The 23,740-nt window shown below is 55.0% G+C and overlaps 1 protein-coding gene across 8 annotated transcripts in view; it reads left to right on the plus strand.

Annotated features, from left to right (window-relative positions):
- Nucleotides 1-23,740, plus strand: part of NAV1 (neuron navigator 1) — a 308,029-nt gene that overhangs the window by 164,070 nt on the left and 120,219 nt on the right. Inside the window, exon 1 of one of the 8 annotated variants that reach the window (XM_048827110.2) lies at nt 22,746-23,041. The exons of the other annotated variants lie outside the window; for them this stretch is intronic. Coding sequence (XP_048683067.2) covers nt 22,939-23,041 — 103 coding nt within the window. The 5' untranslated portion in view covers nt 22,746-22,938. Of the gene's footprint in view, nt 1-22,745; nt 23,042-23,740 lie in introns of those variants that run through there. 8 annotated transcript variants of the gene reach the window in all.

The raw sequence follows: 23,740 nt of genomic DNA on the forward strand, positions 1-23,740 counted from the left end.
TATGCTAGAAGGTGTTGCCGGTGTAACTCTGTGGGAAAAAACCACATGGCCCCTGACCAACATAACGGTGCTGGCAAAAGCCCAGGGGTAGACAGAGCAGCCTTCTGCCGGCATCGCTTATTCCCGGCCCCCGAGTGAACCCAGCTATCCCAGCAAAGCGCCGGTTTGCCGGAAGAGCTGCCCCCACACTAGGGGCTTCTACCGACACAGCACAATTGGCAGGGGTCACAGCTCTCCAGCCCCGACGCCAGCAAGAGCTCGGCCTGAGACGTGGCTTTGGCGACCAAGGGCTAAGCGCAGTCCAGCCCCGGGGGGCCAGCACGGCCCGAAAAGCGGCAGAGAAGGGGCGTGGCTGGGGCCCGCAGCGGAGGTGCTGAATCAACAAGTTCTTGCAGCAGCCTCTTTGGGCTCCTGCAGCGCTATCAAAAGAAACCCAGGCTGATGTCCCTGGAGCAAATCTCCTGCCCCACCGCCAGGCCCTCTTGGCCAGTGGGGAAGGGACTCTAGCTCAAGCAATGTGTTCCGTGCAGTGTGGCGAGGCTCAGCCAGATCAGAGCTCAGGGGCGGCTCATTCGGGGGTGATCCAACCCATGTGGGGGGAGGGATAGCTCAGTGGTTTGAGCACTGGCCTGCTAAACCCAGGGTTGTGAGTTCAATCCTTGAGGGGGCCATTTGGAATCTGGGGCAAAAATTGGGGATTGGTCCTGCTCTGAGCAGGGGGTTGGACTAGATACCTCCTGAGGTCCCTTCCAACCCTGAGAGTCTATGACATCTCCCAGGAGGGGCCCCAAGTGGTTCCAGGAGTGCAACGTCAAACCTCAGCATGGGGCACACCCACATGTCCACCCTGGTGTCCGTCACAAGCACACAGAGCAGCAGCCTGTGGCTCTGGCCTGCGCTTGGCTTCAATGGGCGTGGAGCCTGAGGATTCAACGCCGTCGTTTTAAGCAAACACGCAGCAGCCATTGAAACTGACTTTCGCTAGCCCATTGCTGGTGCGCGCTTGGTCGCTGTCGGAGGGGAGGGGGGGAATTAATGAAACCACAGGGACGGCATTCGCAAGTCGCTACCATCCCCAAGCCAGGCGCGCAGGGCTGCGGTTCGGTGGGGGGTTTATTTCCCGCCTCTGCAGCAAGATGAAGTGGTTTCATTGTGTTTGGAGAGGCTCTGTGTTTGGAATGCTAAGAGGATGGGAATTAAACCACATGCTCCAGGCGAAGGCAGGGGTCAGGAAGGACTGGTTTTCTGCCACGCACAGCATCGCACAAGCAGGTTTCCCTTTCCTCCCAAGCATCCAGCATCGGCTGCTGCAGGAGAAGGCATCAGTCCCGTAGTCTGATGTGCTGTGGCAGATCCTGTGCCGGCTGCAGGTTTGCTGAAGGCCCTAAGGGGTGGGTGGTTTGGTCTTTAACGCAGCCATGGCTGGCTTCTCCTCTGTGTGTAATTGCCTCTGGGGATCACCCCGGTCTCTGCGAATCCTTTTCAGGAGACGGGAGGGTGAAGCGCTTTGCATAGTGAGCTGCATTCCCGTGGAAGGAGGAGTGCCAAGATCATGGGCAGAGGAGATTTCCATACTGGGATCCTTCTCCTGCCATGCCCGGAGCGCCAGGGCCAGGAGCAGTGAGGCTGGCGGGTTTACGAGCCGGTACAAAAACTTTCCCTTGGACGCTGTGGTTGGTTTATAGCCCTGGTTAAAGCCCTCTGGGAAGTGCAGCTTTCCCCAGCTGTTCATGAGCACAGTCCCTGTTAATGACCCGCCTCTTGCCAACACAAACAAATCCGCCGCGGCTACAGGAGGGAGCTTTCTGCAGGACTGCGAGTCTCCTGCTGGCAAGTTCTGCTAAGAGACAGGCCTGTCGCCGCCCCATTGATTCCCCATCTTTCTCTCCCCCTCTTTCTAATTGCTAGAGTCCCCTGCCTGCCGACAGCATCTCCTCTCACTCGGTTAACAGAGAGCTGGACCGCAAGCTCTGGGCTGGGGGCAGGAATCCCCGGGTGGATTCCCGGCTTGGGCTGTACGGAGCGGGGCAGACCGGATGGTGCCTTCTGGCCTTGAAATCTTCGCTGAGCCAGGTCCTCAGCTGGGTTACTTGGACTTCGGGGGAGATTCGCTGGTTCACACCAGGAGGAACTGGGTGCACTCTCCGTTCAACAAAAAGGAGTACGTGTGGCACCTTAGAGACTAACCAATTTGAACCAATCCTATAGAGGGTGGCACGGCACTGGGAGTCTCTCATCAGGCCTATCGGATGCTTTGGCCGAAGCTTGCGGTTTGGGGGGGGGGAGTGCCCTTCCTGCCCCCCCAAACTATGCCCATGCTGCCGCCACTCTGCACCTGCCCAAGGCTACTCCGCCCATGATAACAGTGGGGTGGGCATGGCTCCCCTGCCCCTCCCCAGTTCTGGCACCCCTGGGTCCCCAGGATGTGGGGGACCCAAATGTTCTTTGTGCCCAAGGCTCCAATAAATCTTAATCCACCTCTGAGGGCCGCAGAAAGGCTCTCCGCATCTGAACCCAGCTCAGTGGGGACAAGATAAGAGCGAGCCGCTATCCAGAGGGTGCGATGGGGAAAGGAGAGGAGGGGTCAGGGTGGCGCAACTGGGAGCAACTGGACTTAGACACTTTGCATGGGCTGAAAACTGAGATCAGCCATCAGGGAGTCAGGGAGGAAGGGGTGATGCAGTCTCCATAGCAGGGGCCAACACCCTCTACCTAGGACATTTTGAACTAGCCAGGACCAGGTAGCATGGATTATTTCCATCCCTGAATTCTATTGGCCAAATCCTGAAGTCTCTGCCCCATCAAACTACATTGAGAGTCCATTTCCACCAGCGCTGTCCATTGAGATCAATGGGGTGTTTGCCTGAGTAAGGCCATTGTGATCTGGCCACCTGATCCTCTGACGTGGCTTTATTGATGCCCCCACCTCTGGCTGGGCTCCTGCCATATGGGCAGGCGAGGGGGGTAGATTTTCCTGTCCCCCAGCTGGCGGTTTCGGCGATGCCATTATGGCAGCTTTGGAGACAGCATGGCCGGAGGGGGAGGGAAGCCATTTCAGATCCTGTTTTGGGCAAACAGGCTTGAAAATAATAAAACGTGGGGGAGGAAGGAACCGGGTGACCCAGGCTAACAGCAGCCAGACCTCATGGTGGTTACTTGGCAGAGTTACTCCTGGCATGGGTTCAGCCTGATGTGTCTGGAGCGTTGGTGGGTGTCTGGTGGGGAATTCCCTCCTGCAGCGCTCTACCTCACTGCTCGTTTCCTCTCCTGGCGCTTTGAAATATGGCCCTGGTTCATTCATAAATGCGGCTGTGATAGCCGGGCGAGCCAGCGGCGTACGAGGATGGACGTGTCTCTTAGAGGATTTATAGAGCTGAGGATCCTCCACTGGGCCACGAGAAGTTTTGTTACCCTGGGATATTGCCTTTTATTGCAGAGTTTATTAATATTTCTTCCAAGCGCTGGAAGGGATCAAGCAACCATTTAAAAACATTTCACTGTCTGGGGAGATTCATTACTGCTTGCGTATAACAGGGCCTCTCTGTAATGGCTCAGAAATACAGCAAGGCCTTTTATAGTCAATTCCTGTTCACCAGTTGAAGGCTTTACTGGGAGCTGTTCCCAAACCTGATTTGTGTCTGAAACAGGAGGGTGCCTGGGGAGACTCTGGAGAGGGGGTTAAAAAAACAAGCACCATATGCTAAGGCCACAATTACACCCTCCCACGTGGATGCAAGTGCCACAAACAAGACGCACATATTTTAGCGTCACTGCTGTGCACACCCTCACATCCATGCCCAGGCACCATCTTCACACAAACGTGCCCAGGCAAACAGACACCAATCTCATTGCGCACCCTCCCACATGCATGCAGCCAAATCCCATGCACACTTGCACACACGCTCACTGTCACAATGCCCATGTTCGCACATGCCCGTGCAGCCACACGCAACGTGCGTCCAACTGCCACCATCACACGCATGATGCATGCAAGCACACGTGCTCGTGCAAAGGCCATTATCTCTCTCTGTCTCTCACTCACACACTTTTCCGTGTGTTCGCACGTTTTAGGGTTGCTGCTGCCCATCCATGCACGTGCGCCATCGTCACAAATATGCCTGCATACATGATGCAAACAGACACTTGAAACACATGTGTGCAAGCCCGCACGCGTGCTCACACATGCCCTCCGTGGTGCATGCCCTGGATCTGTCTTGCCATTACAAGTGTTGGCAGGAGTGTGAGCCTTTGAAATGAGGTGTGATGAGCTGTGCTGAGTTTGTTATGATTTTATTATTCCTCGTATTAGTATTCTGAAGCATTTACCGACTTCAGCTGTGCCCAGCCCTGAGCTATCTGCCTCATCCATCCCTGCTCGGAAACCATCCCATTCTGTATGCAGGAAGACCAGGGCCTGATCCAAAGCCAGTTGAAGTCAGTGGAAGGTCTCCCATCGATCTCAGTGGGGGGAGCTGGGCTGTGACCCCCAGAGAGCTGGGCCATGCTCTGACCCCGCTGTCCCTTGGGTAACAATCCATGCCCCAGTCCCTCGGCATCTCACTTTCACTGATGCTTCCCTGACTTCCTTGCCATGTCTTCCACCAAGGTACTGCAGCATTGCCATGGCGATGTGGGAGTCAGGCAGGGGCAATAGGGGAAGGCAGCAGGGGACATGGATCCCACCGGCTCGGGGAGCAGTGGAGAGCGATGTCGATGTTCTACCGTGGAAGCCAAGAGTCACAGCAAAGCAATCAGGACTCTGTACTGCCAAGCGGCTTGCTGGTTCATTTCATTAACTCCGTCCATTCCCACTGTAAAATCCCAGCAGCCAAGCAACCCACTGGATCTTCTAGCGGGGAGGGAATGTTGTCTGGGGTCAGGTTGCAGGACTCCTGGGTTCTATTCCTGGCTCTCCCCCTATACTTGAGCAAGTCCCATCTTCCTTTCTCTGTGTCTCAGTTGCACAGAGGCTTTGAGACCCTGGGATGAAAAGAAGGAAAAAGCATTCACTCAAGACCCTCAAAGCCTAGGGGTACCACTCACCTCTCCTACCTTACGGGCTGCACTGGGGGAGGGGTGGAAACCATCTTTTCCTGGGAGGCTACAAACTAAATCAGAGGGACAAGTAATGGCATCCTGGATAATTACAGAACCAAGAGCCCTCTACAGCACTCCCTTGAGGTCCCACCCTGGAACCCAGCACTGGTCTCCTGGTTTGCTACCCAGCGGTTTGCATGTTGTTTATTCATAGGACCTAATTTAAGTGTCACGTTGACTGAGGTCTGTTTATTGCATTTTTAAAAAGGGAATTCCCTGATTGTAAGGAAAGAAACTGACATCCCCACACCCACCCTGATCCCTCCTGCTCTGCCTTGAAACTGTGATGGGCTTAGTTAATGCTAGGTATGGGGATGAGGGGCTCAGGCCCAGCTCCTCAGCTGGTGTAAATCGGTGCAGCTCCGTCGAAAGCAACAGAACCAAGCTGGGTGACACTGGCCTCTCCTGGATTCTGGATGGTGGTGCTATGCCATGGTGCTGGGCCATACAGATCTGGATGGGTGGATAGAGGGAGGTGTACAGAGGTGGATGGATGGATGGATAGAGGGAGGTGTACAGAGGTGGATGGATGGATAGAGGGAAGTGTATAGAGAAGGATGGATGGATGGATAGAGGGGTGTGTATGGGATGAACATAAGAACAGCCATGCTGGGTCAGACTAATGGTCCATCTAGTCCAGTATCCTGTCTTCCTACAGTGGCCAGGTGCTTCCGAAGGAATGGATAGAACAGGGCAGTCAAGTGATCCATCCCCTGTCGACCACTCCTGGCTTCTGGCAGTTGGAGGCTTAGGGACACCCAGAGTATGGGGTTGCATCCCTGACCATCCCGGCTAATAGCCGTTGATGGACCCATCCTCCAGGAACTTATCTAATTCTTTCTTGAACCCCATTTTGGTTTTGCGATGGATGGATGGATACCAGTGCAGGGATCCAGAGCAGGCTAGAGCCAGCCCTGGCATGAACAATGCATAGTACAGCAGGACCAATGACTGGCCCAACCAGTCTCTTCTGGCCCCTCCGTGTAGAGCTCAGTGACTGGCTGCCATGTCTCAGGATCGGTGAATCATGGGTGGGTTGTGCTCTCTCTTGGAGATGTAGACAGGGGCTGGAGGAGGCAGCAGCATAGATGCTCTCAGCGTGGATGTGATGTAAATCAGGGCAGGCAAAAGAAAGCAATGGGCCATTAGCAGCTGGTGAGGGCGGCGTTTTCCATGGCCCAGGAGTCTGGGCACTAATGAAAACACAAACTGCGTCAGAACGGAAGAGATGGGGTGAAGAGCCCAGTCTGGGAGCTACTCTCAGGCCGGATAACTGGATAACCAGACCGGGTCCCAGAAGCAGATCTGTCCCCAAGAGCTACCGAGATGGGGTATTGAACCCAGGTGGTGCCCAGGAAATGGTCCCCGCTGGCAGGGTCCTGAAGCGAGGACACACAGATTCTCGCACTCTGATTGCACCCTCACTGCGTTATACACAGAGACGGACTCGAGCGCCTCCAGGGTTTGTGGAGAGTTTGCTGGGATTTGAACCTGGATCTGAACTGTGCAGTTCTGGAAGTAAAAATTTACAGAGAGCCCTGGAGTCCTGTGCACAGGGACTGCTGTGAGCCCACGCTGTGAGACCCTGTGCATTAGTGCCAGGGTGTGTGCAAACGACCCTTGTGGACCTCTGCGGGCAGTGCTGTGGCGATGACAGAGAGATTTCCCCTTGGAATGAGTCGGAATCACAACCCTGCCAGCTCTGCAGGTCCTGGAGACCCTGCCGCATGGCTTACCAAGCGAGTGTGATGCGGGGGCAACCCACACCGGCCCGGCCCCAGCTGCACCCCGCAATCTTGGTGCCTCTGCAGGGACGGGAGCCCATGAATGGAGCTTGCTTCCTGCTCCACGCTGTGCAGCTCTTAGCACCCCACACGACAACGGGGACCAGTGTAGATAAAAGACCTCTCAGCCTCGGGAGGGGAGCCTGCTCCATCCTGGTGGGAGAAGAGGTTTCACAGGTTGAGCATCAGCTGTACAGCACCCAGTTGGACCTAAGCCACCACAGGTTGAGCATCAGCTGTACAGCACCCAGTTGGACCTAAGCCACAGGTCTGAGCCCTGCCCGGGGCAGCACAGCCATCCTCCTCTGTGAGGTTGGTCCCAAGCAGTTTGGGGTGTCAGAGGCCTTAGAAACCCAAGGCCCTGTCTGCTTGGTGTAGCCCTTTTCCAAAGGAGAGGGTGTCCTTGGCTGGTATTTCTCCTTTCCTTATGGCTATCTGCACTCCTCCCCGCCAGAGGTGGCTGCATGCTAGTGCTGATGTGTGAACCTATGGCTGAAAGTTGCTGTGTATGCAGGATGTACTGGCTGGGTATCTGTCTACTGCTGCCCCCTGCTGGCAGGGTGGAGAACAGCTTAGCCATGCTTCACAGACCCTGGTGCCATTCGTGCTGTGAGGGGCTGTCCGCTGGCTCCAGCGGCAGGGGCCTGTGGGTGGGCGCGGGAGGATCTGGGTTCTGTGCCCACTGCTGCCACGAAGCTCTGAGTGACGTGACAGCCGTGACGTTTGGTGGGGCCAGCGACCGTTTCCCCACAGCTGAATAAAGCCTGGGGCTGGGGGAAGTGGTCCCTCTCTGAGTGTGAGTGAATGCCAGGCCCCCACATGGTACCGTTCTTGCCAGCAGCCTTGGTGCAGAGACGCTGCCGTGGTGATGGGTCTGCGACCCAGCACTTCGTAAAGCAGAGCATGGGTTCTGCCGTCAGCACATCAGGGTGGGGGGCGCTCAGCTCTCTAGGCCAGTGCTGCAATAGTCCTGGGGCCCCCAGGCCGTGTGGGTGTGGGCACAGTGAGGTGGGGGGTAGAGCGTTCCCCCCCCGCATTGGGTGCGCAGGGGGCAACTTGCCCATCACTATTTCTATGAGGAATGCAGAGTCCAGCCCCAGGCAGCAGGTGGGGTATGAACCCACATTGGGGTCTGAACCCACATTGCAGGCAGCATGTCCGAGGGGCCGCGGGGATCAGGCCCTGCCCGAGGGGCTGCAGGGGTCAGGCCCAGTGCACACACTGTCACTGAGAGCTGGGGATCTCAGCTCTCCGCAGCACCCGAACAGCTGTGGAACACATGGCAGGGCAGCAGCGGCTCGCTAATTGATCTGAGCCAGAATCCAGCGCTCTCCGGCTGTTCCCACACTCTGGTCTTTCCCAGCAGATCCGGTTTCCGCAGTGTTCGCGGACATACACCAGCTCCCAAGGATCATCCACTCTGTGAAAACTGCCCCGCCCCCTACAGATGCCAGCCCGGGATTCTCAATCCCCATGGCAGACTACACAGCTGGAACTTATCCAAGCAGCGTGCCAGCCTGCCTCCCCCGCCCGGCATCACCCCCTGTCCTGTGATGACGTGAGACCACTGCAGGGCCACCTAATCCTGGCACAATGGTGCCATCCTCCAGCAGAGAAGGGTTTGATTATTATTAGCTGTATGTCAGTAACACCATCACAATCCGGACCCCAGTGTGCTAGGTGCTGTACAACAGATAGTGAGAGACACTCCCTGCCCCAAATTACCGGCACTCTCAACAGACAACAGCAGGATTACCATTTTATTTTACAGATGGGAAACTGAGTCACGGGGTAGATTCAGTGATGTGTCCAAGGTCACACAGGGAGTCTGTAGCAGAACTAGGAACTGAACGAAGCTCTTTCAGCTGCCAGCCGGGTGCCTTCTTCCCAAGCCCATCCTTCCTGAATGAGAGCAGCCTCCCCTCGTGTGTGCTGAGAGCTCAGGGCAGCCACTGCTGTTGCTTTCTTCAATTCAGAGGTGCTTTAGCGGGGTGTCTCTCTGGGCACTAAGGGGACCTGGGGGCTGGTTCACCTTCCTCTGCAGTGTGGGGCATGGGTCACGTGGTAAGATTAGGTCTCACTTAATCCCCGGGCATTGGCACCCCTCGGTCCCGCCTGTTCTCTGCCTGTGGCACACAGTCGCTTAGTCCCCTGAGGGCTGTAATGCTTTGGTCTCATTCTGGCTGTGGGGCTTGGTGGGGTTGGTGGCCTTTGCTAGTCAGTGGGTCAGACTGGAGAGTCTGTGCTCCCCTCTGGCCTTAAACTCTGTGACTCAGCACTGAAATGCAGCCACCCCTGGGAGGGAGCCTGGCCCGCCTGAAGCTGCAGCTCCACGACACAGCAGTCTAGGGCAGAAAATGAAGACGACCCCTCTACCCACTCCAAAGCGCGGCAGGTTTCAGAGAGACCGGATGGGATTATAGGCCCTGGAATTGGCCAGGATGCCGGAGATAACGTCCCTGCACTTAGGAAAGCCCGGGCCATGAGCCATCAGCCCGTGGGCTTTGTGCTTCGTTTGAAAAATGCACCTTTCTCCTGTAGGAGGCGCCTCTCACCAGAGTGCACAGCACAGCACCCCTTATCCTCAGGCTGGGCCATTTGTTCAGCAGATGCACAGTAAGAAGGAAGAGCGCCCCCTACTCAGTTACTGGGACGGTCACAGCCCCAAACACAGCCTGCCTTTCCTTTTGAGCATGGGCATTAGTGCCTCACATACCCCCTACCCCTGACCCATTGTCCTAAGCTGTTGTGTTGCTGGATGTGGTTAGAGAGCTGCTGCATTCCACTCCAGAGGTGGCTGCATGTCTGCAGTGGGTGCAGTGATTCCTACTGGCAAAGATCCTTTGCCCTGCAGGGTGCTGTGGCCATTTAAGCCATTGTACTCATGCAGCGAGCCTGACCCGCCACCCGTGCAGCTGTGGCTACACTGCTTTTAATTTAGCACACTAGCGCGTGTATGGCTACCCCTCCAGCTGTCAGCCCAGGTGTGAGCAGCCACACTGCACAGCCCTGTCTGAGTTACTGGCTCCTCACTGGTGCTGTTCGCCCTGAGAGTTGCTAGGACTTCTAGGGGGGATCTCAGTTCAGGGAGCTGAGTCGCTCAGTGATTCAGGGAATTGTGGGAGAACTTGTGTGCCCAGAAGGACAGGCAGAGGGAACTGTGGGAAGGCACAGGAGGGAGGACTGTCAGTGTTCGAGGGATTTCGCTTGCATCTTCCCTACAGAGTGGGTGGGTCTCCAGCCGCAGTGAAAGTAGTACCCTGGCTCTAGCCCACCCACCCCCCAGGCAGGCCAGCTGGCCTGCTTTGAAAGCACCACCATACCCAGGCCAGAGTTTTGTGGACTTGTGGCACCTTAGAGACTAACCAATTTATTTGAGCATGAGCTTTCGTGAGCTACAGCTCACTTCATCGGATGCATACCGTGGAAAGTGTAGAAGATCTTATTATATACACACAAAGCATGAAAAAATACCTCCTCCCACCCCACTCTCCTGCTGGTAATAGCTTATCTAAAGCGATCACTCTCCTTACAATGTGTATGATAATCAAGTTGGGCCATTTCCAGCACAAATCCAGGTTTTCTCACCCTCCGCCCCCCCCCCACACACACACACAAACTCACTCTCCTGCTGGTAATAGCCCATCCAAAGTGACCACTCTCTTTACAAAGTGTATGATAATCAAGGTGGGCCATTTCCAGCACAAATCCAGGTTTTCTCACCCCCCACCCCCATACACACACAAACTCACTCTCCTGCTGGTAATAGCTCATCCAAATTGACCACTCTCCTTACAATGTGTATGATAATCAAGGTGGGCCATTTCCAGCATAAATCCAAGTTTAACCAGAAGGCCGGGGGGGGGGGGGTAGGAAAAAACAAGGGGAAATAGGCTACCTTGCATAATGACTTAGCCACTCCCTGCTCTGCGATACAACCGCATTTGCTCCAACCCCTCAGACAGAGACAAACACCTACAAGATCTCTATCAAGCATTCTTACAATTACAATACCCACCTGCGGAAGTGAAGAAACAGATTGATAGAGCCAGAAGAGTTCCCAAAAGTCACCTACTACAGGACAGGCCTAACAAAGAAAATAACAGAACGCCACTAGCTGTCACCTTCAGCCCCCAACTAAAACCCCTCCAACGCATTATTAAGGATCTACAACCTATCCTAAAGGATGACCCAACACTCTCACAAGTCTTGGGAGACAGGCCAGTCCTTGCCTACAGACAGCCCCCCAACCTGAAGCAAATACTCACCAACAACCACACACCACACAACAGAACCACTAACCCAGGAACCTATCCTTGCAACAAAGCCTGTTGCCAACTATGCCCACATATCTATTCAGGGGACACCATCACAGGGCCTAATAACATCAGCCACACTATCAGAGGCTCGTTCACCTGCACATCCACCAATGTGATATATGCCATCATGTGCCAGCAATGCCCCTCTGCCATGTACATTGGTCAAACTGGACAGTCTCTACGTAAAAGAATAAATGGACACAAATCAGATGTCAAGAATTATAACATTCATAAACCAGTCGGAGAACACTTCAATCTCTCTGGTCACGCAATTACAGACATGAAGGTCGCTATCTTAAAACAAAAAAACTTCAAATCCAGACTCCAGCAAGAAACTGCTGAATTGGAATTCATTTGCAAATTGGATACTATTAATTTAGGCTTAAATAGAGACTGGGAGTGGCTAAGTCATTATGCAAGGTAGCCTATTTCCCCTTGTTTTATCCTATCCCCCCCCACAGACGTTCTGGTTAAACTTGGATTTATGCTGGAAATGGCCCACCTTGATTATCATACACATTGTAAGGAGAGTGGTCAATTTGGATGAGCTATTACCAGCAGGAGAGTGAGTTTGTGTGTGTATGGGGGTGGGGGGTGAGAAAACCTGGATTTGTGCTGGAAATGGCCCACCTTGATTTTCATACACATTGTAAGGAGAGTGGTCACTTTGGATAAGCTATTACCAGCAGGAGAGTGGGGTGGGAGGAGGTATTGTTTCATGGTCTCTGTGTATATAATGTCTTCTGCAGTTTCCACGGTATGCATCCGATGAAGTGAGCTGTAGCTCACGAAAGCTTATGCTCAAATAAATTGGTTAGTCTCTAAGGTGCCACAAGTACTCCTTTTCTTTTTGCGAATACAGACTAACACAGCTGTTACTCTGAAACCAGAGTTTTGTGTGTGGACGGGAGGGATATTAGGGGCAACACCCAGGTAAGAGCCTGGGTTAACTCTGCAGTGAAACCATGCCCACAGAGGATAAAAGCCTACTACTGCTACCTGCTCACTGAGTGACTCCCTTAGCTTAGCAGTAAAGGTCTGAGCTGCAGGGCCTGAGTTTGAACCCTGCTGATAATATATGCTCCACAAGATCTTCCCGCTGTGGAGGGGCTTTGTTCCCACTGCACTTTCAAAGGGACAGTCCAGTGTGTGCCACCCGCCTTGGAGAAGGGCTTGTACCATGTCAAACAAGGCTCGCAGCTCTCCCTGCCTGGCCTCCGGTGTCCATGTCCTTCCATTACTACACATTGTGGGGGGGCAGTTCCAGGTCCAGCTAGGCTGAGAGCGATCAGGGCTGACAGGCATGGGCAGAGCTGAGTGTGTGTGGCCCAGCGGCGGGATACCGGCTGGGTGATTGAGGGGCGACAGCAGACGGGGGGTATGCATGTGCAGGAGCCCAAGACTGGGATAGCAGCAGGACAGCTGGTCAGGACTGAGGGGCAGCACCAGAGACTAGAGTCGCGAGGAGCGTTCCATCGGCAGAGCCGGTAAAGACGGACCCAGGCGCGGCGTCACCGAGTTGGTGGGCACACACCGAGCTAGTAGGGGCCAAAGGGCTGGAGCTGAGGAAATCCTGCATCCGGGCAGGGGTCAGACTAGAAGGCCCTGATGGCCCCTGTGGCTCTGTGGCTGAAGGGCACTGGCAAAGCTGCTTAGAAGCAGCCTGGGTGAAATGTGCCGGCTCGTTCCAGCAGAGCCGTGAGAGTCTTAAGCACTGAACTGCCCAAATTCATGTTTCTCTGGATCAGTCGTCCTCATTTCTTACCTAAGTGCCAGGGAGCCCCTCATTAGCTCCGGGGTCAGGTTTGTGCGGACAGAGCCAGCCAGCCTCTGCTAGTCACTGAGGTGTTCGGGATCCTGCCGTGGGACCTGCCAGCGGCTGGGAAGCTGCACAGCTGCACAGCACAGCTGACCCCCCCCACCCCCCCACTGCTGTCATCTGTAAGTGAGGTTGCTGTGGCAACCCAGGAGGTGTCAACGGGAAGTGCCAGGGCATTGTCCCTAATGGAAACATCTTTAAATAAACCATGGTGGGGGGGAAGAATCTGGGTCATGAGCTGGAGCAATCCGCGTTTGGGAGCCAAATACCATCGAGCTGGCAGGTGCGCGGAGCCAGGCTGCTGCGATCCGGGTAGGGCAGGGCCTGTGAGACAAGCCGCTGCCACTGGGCATTTGGGCTCCCAAAGGGGCAACATCTGGTCGCAAGGCTCTGGAGCTGCTGGGGCCAGGAGAAGGACAGCTTGTGGCAGGCAGCGCTGATGCCACCAGGGGCTGAGCTGCCCCTAAGCACCAGATGAGCTGCATGTACCTGGCCCCTTGCAGGATCAGGTCCTCTTTCCTCTCGCTGCCGCCACACGCTGCAGAAACATCCGCAGAGACGTGGTCAGTGGATACCTGGCTCAAGCAGTCAAGAGATCACGAGTCAGATCCCCAGAAAATCTTGAGATTGGCTTAACACTCCTGAGATTTAAACATCCAAACACCTTCCATCAATCTGGCACCAGGCCGCGGTGGCCAGGGCCCATTGCCACTTGTAAGTATCTAGGCAGGGGCGTGTGGCTCTTTGCAGACTTGGCCTCAGCACAGGGGGTCCCACTGACACTCACAGCATCACCCCCGCTCGCATGGGGGAGAGCCTGGCAGGTTCACCTGCGCCTGCACTGGGGTTAGGGCTCAATCAGTAAAAATCGGGGGTGAGGGGTTGGCTCCCACAAGGTTCCTGGAGCCATGGGCCAGACTGGGACTGGCTTTGTTCAAGTCCATTGGAGGGGCTGCAAAGAACCTTCTGCCGGCCAGGGGCTGCTGTGTCCCAGTCCCTGTTCATGTCACTACTCCAGAGGGGCAAGGAAAGGGAGCGGCAGGGTTTGGCCTCACCTCCTTCCACCCTGGCTGGCAGATATGGCTGGTTGCAGAGCAGGGAGTGTGCTGCCCCTCCTAACGGGGGAGCACCTGTGCAGCTCCATGCAGCCTCCGGCACAGCGCCGAGTTTCTGGGGCTCCCGGTCGGGCTGTGCCGGAGCAGGAGATGGGACCAGGGAGGGTAGAGGCTGCTCTTGGCTCTCTTTGCTCAGACTCGAATAAATCTCTAGCCCTTTGGGCCAGCCGAGCCCCTGGCAGCATCTTCCCACAGGGCGAGAGGCGAATGTCTTCTCGTGTCATAACCTTGTTGGAGGAACCCTTTGAGGCACGGATTCCCGGCTGCGTGGCCGGGCTGGAGAGCGGAGAGCAGACTCCCTTGGTCCTGGGCAGGTGCAGCTCAGGTGGGATGCATAGAGCAGTGTAACCCAGGGTGATCTGTGCTGAGGGACTCAGACCCCAAAGCCCAGGCCTGTAGCTGGAGGGGCAGGTGGCTAAGGGCTGCACAGATCCTGTGCAGTGTACCTGGATCAGTGATCCTGGGGCAGTGTACCTGGATCAGTGTATCCTGGGGCAGTGTACCTGGATCAGTGATCCTGGGGCAGTGTACCTGGATCAGCTGGTCAGAGCAAAGGGGCCGTGGGTGCTGGAAGGTGGGGAAGGACAAGAGGAAACAGGGAGGGTGCAGAGTAGAGTGAGATGCAGGATCTTCAATGTGCAGGGAACTTGAATATAGAACAGATTTGCAGGCCCAGGGGAGGGGTCAGCTGAGTTGGATGTGGGGGCTGCAGCAGGTGCTCCCCAGTGCCCCCAGTGAAACACTAACCTAACCAGGTCCCCGCCTGGTTCCTGAGCCTCCAGGCTGGGTCCAATGCCTGCGAGATAACCCGTGCTTGGACGGGCAGCTGCTCAGCGCTGCAGCTATGCCCGGGCCGGATTGGTGGTTGCCTTTTTGCTGGCCGAGGTCTGTCAGCACCATCTTGTGGCTGGATCTAGCAACTGGTGGAGGTGGAAGAAAGGCAGGTTTGTCTGTGCTGGGGGGTGGGAGAGGGCTGGGGGAAGGGAGGGGAACTGGCTGGGGGAGGTGCAAAACTCAGGGCTGGGGCTAGTCGCTTTACCAGCCAATCCACCAGCCCAAGGGACTGGTTTTGGCTTCAGGGACCTCCCGTCCTTTCACCTTGGGAACCGCTTTTCTCCATGGGTCAGGCCAAGTGCAGTCAGTGCAATGCAAGCTGCTTCCCCACAGATCTGCTGGTGCCCCTCAGTCCCCACCCGCAGGCCCCTGTTACTCCACCCAGCAGGCAGTTATGGTGACACCCAGCTCGCAGCCCCCTACTATCCCAGCTGTGAGCACCTCCCCACCGCACTGCCAATGCCCCTTCGCCCCAAGCCACAGCCCCTCTGCTATTCCAGTCCCCCCCCATCCCTTTTTCAATCCATCTCAGTCCTGAGCTGTAGGACGCCATAGTGAGACGCGCCAGACAGGCCGATAGATGGACACTGACACTTTCGTTTAGGACTAAATGTCGGGTTTGTTGGGGGGAAAAGGAAGGGAGGTGTCAAGGGACGTAACAGCGCCTCCTAGGAATATAAAATGTTACAACAGCTTTAAGCTCTGCCCTGCAGCCTGGGGCACTGAGCTGCTGAAGAGAAACTGACACATCTCATTGCAATCTCCAAACCTAGGGAAATGCAAACAGCAGCGTCCCCGGTGCCAAGGGACAGAGCATCTGACCACGATTCCAGTTTCAACCCTCTGCCCTGCTACAGATTATGAGCAGGGTTTTTTTTGAACCGAGATTATCCCATTGAGCCAACCCAGGTTCTAAATGATGACCCCGTCCTCTCCCCTCTTGAAAGGATCTCTGGGGCTACCATGGATTAGACCCCTCTCTGCTTGGCAACACTTTTGATTAAGGTCCTTAAATATGCATGGGTTGTCATTAAGATTTAGTAAGACAGTTATTGCCTGGGGTTTAATTACCAGTTAATTATTAAACCGTATTTATGGAAGGCTGGCAGGTATGTAATAGATGCACAGACATTGATACCCAACCCGTGCCAATGAATCCTTTACCTTTGAATTGTTCTTCCTTGGGTGTCTTCCTCGTTATCAAAGGGTGTTTGTTTAAAAAGCTGGGAGGCTCAGAGAACTAGGAACGGGATACTCAGGGCTTGTGCAGAATCATTAGCTCAATTGTAAGCATTTTCTAGACTAGGTTTTAATTTGACCAGATTAACACACATTGAAGGCACACTGCCTTGTCTACACTGGGCTGTCAACACACATCAGCTAAGACCTGTTAACATGACTCCTTGAATACCAGTCTAGACAAATTTCAGAGGAGCAGCCGTGTTAGTCTGTATTCGCAAAAAGAACAGGAGGACTTGTGGCACCTTAAAGCCTAACAAATTTATTTGAGCATAAGCTTTCGTGAGCTACAGCCCACTTCATCGGATGCATTCAGTGGAAAATACCTAGACAAAGCACATTTCGCTCCATTCTAGCAGGTCAAGTTGTAGCCTAGCATCCAGCCTGTGTGACGCAGCAGGGAGTGGGGTGGATTTGACCTGGGAGTGTTGCAGGGAAGGTTCACTGGGACCCTCCTCGGCATTGGGGATGAGAGACTTCCCCTGAAGGAAGATACCTGAGGCTGTAACATGAGCCAGGAGGGGGGTTGGGAGAGCTGACACCATTGTCCAGTTTCCCAGGCGAAGGTGTCAGCTCTCCCAACCCCGCTCCTGGCTCATGTTACAGCCTCAGGTATCATTCCTTCCCCCGCTGCTGAGTTCCAGGCCAAATTACAGAGAGATCCCTCCTTGTGGAAGCTTAGGGACCTGGCCAACCTCAGTGAGTTATGGACCATGGGTAGAGGCTGCCAGGAGAGGTTCCTGTGGGAGAAGGGATTACTATACCAAGAATGGGCTCCCCCCGGGGGAAATGGAGTCATGGAGGATCAGGAGGCAGCTGGTCGTCCCCCAGAAGTACCGCCGCAAGCTACTGTACCTGGCCCATGACATCCCCCTCTCAGGACACCAGGGAATCTGGCGCACCCGGCAGAGGTTGCTACAGAACTTTTACTGGCCCGGGGTCTTTACCACGGTCCGGCAGTATTGCCGATCCTGTGACCCCTATCAGAGGGTGGGGAAGGCCCGGGACAAGGGGAAAGCGGCTGTGAGGCCTTTGCCCATCATAGAGGAGCCTTTCCAGAAGGTGGCTATGGACATAATAGGACCTCTCAGCAAGGCAACCCGGAGGGGGAAGAAATACATTCTGGTGAGGGTAGATTTTGCCACCCGCTACCCCGAGGCAGTGCCCTTATCTTCAAGCAGACACTGTGGCAGGTGCGCTGCTGACCATTTTCAGCCGAGTGGGGTTCCCCAAGGAAGTCTTGGCAGACCAAGGGTCTGCCCTTCCCTGTCGGCCCTGCTCCGGTGCTTGTGGGAGAAATGTGGGGCCAAGCACAGCTGGGCCTCAGCATATCACCCCCAGTCCAACGGGCTGGTGGAGAGGTTCAATGGGACGCTCAAGGTGATGCTGAAAACCTTTATGAACCAGCACCCGCAGGATTAGGACAAGTACTTACCTCACCTGCTGTTCGCGTACAGGGAAGTGCCCCAGGAATCTACCGGGTTCTCGCCTTTTGAACGGTTATATGGAAGGAGGGTAAGGGAGCCCCTGGACTTGATGAGAGACGAATGGGAGGGGAAGGCCGCTCCCAGTGGAGAATCAGTGGTGGAGTGTCACGGAGTCCCTGGGCGATGCTCTGGAACTGCTCCCCATGAAGCCAGTCAGGACTCTGGGGCAGTCGCCTTTCTGTGAGCAGCCTGTCTTCAGGACACACAGCTCACACAGCTTCCACCTTCCTGGGTCTGACCTCGGAGCATTCAGCATCCTCTGCCCCTCCGTGCGCTTCCCCCCAGCGAGTCCGCTCAGGCGGGGCTCCTGGGGAAGCCAGAGGGTCCTGCACCCCAACTTCGCAGTCAGATGTGACTCTCAACCAGCCAGTAAAACAGAGGGTTTATTAGACGACAGGAACATGGTCTAAAACAGAGCTTGCAGGTGCAGAGAACGGGACCCCTCAGCTGGGTCCATTCTGGGGGGTAGTGAGCCAGACAACCACGTCTGCACTTCACTCCATGTCCCAGCCAGCCCCAAACTGAAAACCCCTCCAGCCCCTCCTCCTCTGGGCTTTGTTCCTTTCCCGGGCCAGGTGGTCACCTGATTCCTTTGTTCTCCAACCCTTCAGCTCTCACCTTGCAGGGGGGGAAGGGCCCAGGCCATTAGTTGCCAGGAAACAGGGTGTCGGCCATTCTCTGTGTCCAGACTCCTGCATACACCTGCCCTCTAGGGCTCTGCAATGATCATACACCCTTACCCCACCCCCTAGATACTTAAGAACTGCCTAGGGGAAACTGAGGCACCCCCACACTATTCAGAGGAAACATTAAGAACAGTTCCACTTCGTCACATGGAGTATGTCCTCACCTTCCGGGAGAGACTTGCTGAACTCATGGGCCTGGCCAGGGAGAATCTGGCCAGAGCCCAGAGGAACCAGAAGGTCTGGTATGACCGAACGGCGCGGGCCAGTGCCTACGCCACCGGGGATCAGGTGATGGTTCTCATCCCCGTGAGAAAGAACAAACTACAGGCCGCCTGGGAGGGCCCTTCTAAGGTTGTCAAGCAATTAAATGAGGTAAACTATGTGGTGGACCTGTCGCACCGGGCACACCACCGACAGGGGGACTGTGGTGTTGGCCGTGTGTGGACATTGGGAGGAGCAGGGAGTCGACCCTTTGGTAAATATATTTCCTAAGACTGGGGCTGGCTCCCCCTGGAAACAATTCCTATCTCGGATCGGCTAACCCCTGCCCAGCAAGCTGAGATCAGAGGGGTGCTGCATTTATACCAACAGCTGTTTTCCGCCTGGACTCACCAATCTGACTGTCCACCGGATGCAGACAGAATTGCACCCCCCCCCATGTGATTTTCTCCCTTCCGAGTCACAGGGAAAACGGCTCACGATCTGGAAAGAGAGGTCTGGGACATGCTGGTTTTGGGGGTGATCCAGCCATCTGCCAGCCCTTGGGCCTCGCCAGTGGTGCTGGTCCCCAAAAAGGACGGGTCGATCCGGTTCTGTGTGGACTATCGGAAGCTCAGAGCCATCACTGTATCTGATGCCTACCCCATGCCCAGGCCTGTTGAGCTCCTAGACAAGCTGGGAGGAGCTCGTTACCTTACCACTATGGATCTTACAAAGGGCTACTGGCAAGTGCCACTGGATGCAGATGCCTGGCTGAAATCGGCCTTTATCACCCCTCTGGGGCTCTATGAGTTCCTGACCCTGCCTTTCGGCCTCAAGGGAGCGCCAGCCACCTTCCAGCGCCTGGTGGATCAGCTACTGAGGGGGATGGAGAGTTTTGCAGTGGCGTATATTGATGACATCTGTGTCTTTAGCCAGACCTGGGAGGACCACGTGTCCCAGGTTAGACAAGTGCTGGACTGACTCCAGGGAGCTGGGCTGACTATAAAAGTGGAGAAGTGCAAGGTGGGGACGGCTGAAATATCTTACCTGGGCCACCGGGTGGGGAGCATCTGCCTAAAGCCAGAACCAGCTAAGGTGGAGGTGATTAGAGACTGGCCCTCACCCCCGAACCAAAAAGCAGGTCCAAGCCTTTATTGGGATGGCGGGATACTATCGAAGGTTTGTGCCCCACTTTAGCGCCATAGCCAGCCCCATCACTGAGCTATGCAAGAAGGGGAAACCAGACAAGGTGGTCTGGACCAAGGAGTGCCAAAGGACTCTCTGTGCGCTGAAAGAGGCTCTGGTCAGGGGACCGGTTCTGGCAAACCCAGACTTTGACAAGCTCTTTATGGTGTTCACCAATGCCTCAAACACAGGGTTCGGCGCGGTGTTAATGCAGGAGGATGAAAAGGGGGAGAGACACCCCATCGTGTACTTGAGCAAGAAGTTGCTACCCCGAGAGCAGAATTACGTGGCCATCGAGAAGGAATGCCTGGCCATGGTGTGGGCCCTTAAGAAACTAGAGCCATATCTCTTCGGGCGACACTTCACCGTGTACACCGACCACTCTCCCCTGACCTAGCTACACCAGATGAAAGGAGCCAATGCCAAGCTCCTAAGGTGGAGCCTGCTCCTGCAGGATTATGACATGGACGTGGTCCATGTGAAGGGAAGTGCCAACATGATAGCAGATGCGTTGTCCCGGAGAGGGGGACCTGAACTTCCCCAGGTCACTGGTCACAGTCTCGAAGTGGGAGAGATGTGACGCAGCAGGGAGTGGGGCAGATTTGACCTGGGAGTGTTGCAAGGGAGGTTCACTGGGACTGTGGGCATTGGGGATGGGAGACTTCCCCTGAAGGAAGATACCTGAGGCTGTAACATGAGCCAGGAGGGGGGTTGGGAGAGCTGACACCTTTGCCTGGGAAACTTGACAAAGGCTAGAGGAGGAGCTGGGGGAAGGGGGAGAGCCTGCTGGAGGGGTTTTTGGTTTCAGTTTAGAGCGGGGTGGTGAAACGCAGGGAACCCCAAGGCTGGGGTCTAAGCTGCCCCCAAGAAGGACTTGACTGAGGGGTCCTGGTTGTACCTACAAGCTCTGTTTGGGACTGTGTTCCTGTTGTCCAATAAACCTTCTGTTTTACTTGCTGGCTGAGAATCACGGTTAATCCCAGGAAGAGGAGTGCAGGGCCCTGACTCCCCTCTTTGAGACTGAACTGAGTGGGGTCACTGTGACCAGTGACCTGGGGAAGTTCAGGTCCCCCTCTCTGGGACAACACATCCGCTATCATGCTGGCAAGTCCTTTCACCTCTGGAGCTTGGCATTGGCTCCTTTCATCTGGTGTAGCCAGGTCAGGGGAGAGTGGTCGGTGTACACGGTGAAGTGTCGCCCGAAGAGATATGGCTCTAGTTTCTTAATGGCCCACACCACGGCCAGGCATTCCTTCTCGATGGCCGTGTAGTTCTGCTCTCAGGGTAGCAACTTTTTGCTCAAGTACACGGTGGGGGCTCTCTCCCCCTTCCCCCAGCTCCTCCTCTAGCCTTTGTCCAGTTTCCCAGGCAAAGGTGTCAGCTCTCCCAACCCCATTCCTGGCTCCTGTAACAGCTGCGTGACAGCTACAACTCCCTGGGCTACTTCCCCATGGCCTTTTCCCAAAACCTTCTTTATTCTTACCACAGAACCTTCCTCCTGATGTCTGATAATGCTTGTACTTCTCAGTCTTCCAGTAGTACACCTTCTCACTCTCAGCTTCTTGCGCCTCTTGCTCCCAGCTCCTCGCACACACACCACAAACTTTTGTGAGCTCCTTTAAAAACCCAGGTGCCCTGATTAGCCTGGCTTAATTGATTCTAGCAGCTTCTTGATTGGCTGCAGGTGTTCTAATCAGCCTGTTTGCCTTAATTATTTCCAGAAAATTCCTGATTGTTCTGGAACCTTCCCTGTTACCTTATCCAGGGAAAAGGGACCTACTTAACCTGGGGCTAATATATCTGCCTTCTATTACTCTCCTATAGCCATCTGGCCTGACCCTGTCGCAATATATATGTTGTGATTGCATTTATATAGATGGTCAAGTCAAGTGTGTTCATCTAAGTGTCTTACCCACGCCGGAGTGGAGGGAAGGGCATTCTGCAAGTCCATGAAGGAGCCAGACAGCCCTCGCCAATGGATGCAGCCTGCCAGTATGTGCCCTGCATAGCAGCCAAAATGAAGTGTGGCCATTAGCAACACATCTGGTGGTGTGAATGATCAAAACCAGGGGGCTGGACTGTTGGATCCATCACAAGATAGGCACTGGCTACATTTGAAGCTTGGTCTTGCCAGCTAATACGCAACCTGGAGGTGATATCAAGGTTCCTCAAGGGAACTGCGTGTCTTGACCTCAGACAGCGACTCGGTGGATTAAACGTATCTTTGAACAGGGGTAGAAGTGGCATGACATGGTAAACAGTGGTAAGGACAGTTTAGTGCTGCCCAGTGACCTAGGCTCACCTGAGCGATGTGTATTTTCAGATAGCCCAATCCAGGGTCATGCGTCTAGGAACCAAGACTATAGGTCACCCAAGTAAGGTGGGGGAAGCAGTGAGTCGGAAAAGGGTTCTGGGGTCATGGCAGGAAGCAAATGAACATGAGTTCCCACTGCGATGCTGTGGCTAAGAGATCCTTGGTTGGCTGACTGGATGATTTTGTGTGGGAGAGTGTTACTATGTGTATATTACCCTGCCTGTGTTTTGTATGGGGTGCGTGTAATACACGTGTATAACAGTGTGTGTATGTTTTGCTATCGCTCATGTCACCTCCTGACAAAGCACAATACTCCCTGTATTATTTATACAGAGTGGGCAAGCCCTCCCCCCACCTCCGCCTCCCAATGCAGATGTTCCGTTGCATGCTGGGTACTTAGCTGTTGTTTACATGTAGCTTCTGTGCGTTACCATGGCAATTGCAAAAGTATTGGTTGCCACATTACATTAAAAGAAGCCATAATTATCCCCCCCCCCCCCCTCCACCACCACCGACCTGCCTGTCAACTAAATTGTCAGTACTTTTGAATGAGAAAAAAACCAGCCCCGACTGAAAGGGCTGGAAATTGTGGATCAAATCACTGGCGTCACGGCCGTTAACAGCTGGCATGGGGGAGAGGGTCTGCCTTGTGATTGCTTTAAGGGGGAGACTTAATGCAGGTCCCACCTCCCACTGTGCCAAGCACCTGCTCCCCAGGCTTTCCACACATCCCTGCGGGTCTCTGCCCAGAGCCAGCACAGGAGCCCTGCTGAATTGGATCCGGCTTGGCACGGACTCGGACTGAGCCAAGGGGAAGGGGGCAGGATTCGGCCTGCAGAGGATGATCCTCATTCAGAGATGGAGACACCCGACCTTCCGCTCCGGCCAGCCTGTGCTCAGTGCAAAGCCAGAGGGTCTTCAAGCCACTCGTATGGTCTGCTGATGCTGAGGCCAGCCTGGGGTGAGTTATACCCAAATGCCCAGCACCAGGTGAAGGGGTTCCCCAGCCACACCCTGCTCCCTGATCTGTGGGGGGCTTTGGCCTGTACCTGCCCATGGGTGGCTAAGCTGGTGTTACTGACACCTTCCCCTCCTTAGTCCCTTCTGCCCGGAGGGGACAGAAGTCATTTTCTGGGTTGTTTCTGCCTGTTTCCCCCCAGAAAAGGGTCGGCATTGACTGCATCCCCCCATCTGCCCTGGCATCCCATTCCCTCACACACTCGCCCTGTCTCCGAATCAGACCAGCAACCTCTTCTGGAGCTCGTCCTGGTAAATTTCCAACAGCCCCACCTTGGCCGACACAGCGGGTTTTGAACTGGCAACCTATCGAGCCTCAATCTCTGCACTTGGCCTGTAACAGCCACATACATAACACGTCCTAGCCAGAGGCTACAGCCGCACCTCGGGTGCGAGATAGGGGAGGAGGTGTGGGAATCTTCCTGGGGCGAGGAGGAAGAAAGGCCTGGTAGCAAGTCAGCCCCGTGCAGGGGATGGAAAATCCCAGTGGTCTGTAGAGCCAGACTTTCCCTACTGAATCCCCGAGCAGCCCCACTGCTAGACCCCAGGAGTGGTGACAGGGAAACGGTTACACATGAAAGCTGCTGGGATTGCAGGCTGCCTGGCGGTATAGCGCAGGAGTGATTAGCGGTAGCTGAGCTCC

This window comes from Caretta caretta, chromosome 21, assembly GCF_965140235.1.
Source record: "Caretta caretta isolate rCarCar2 chromosome 21, rCarCar1.hap1, whole genome shotgun sequence".
In the NCBI taxonomy this organism is placed as follows: Eukaryota; Metazoa; Chordata; order Testudines; family Cheloniidae; genus Caretta; species Caretta caretta.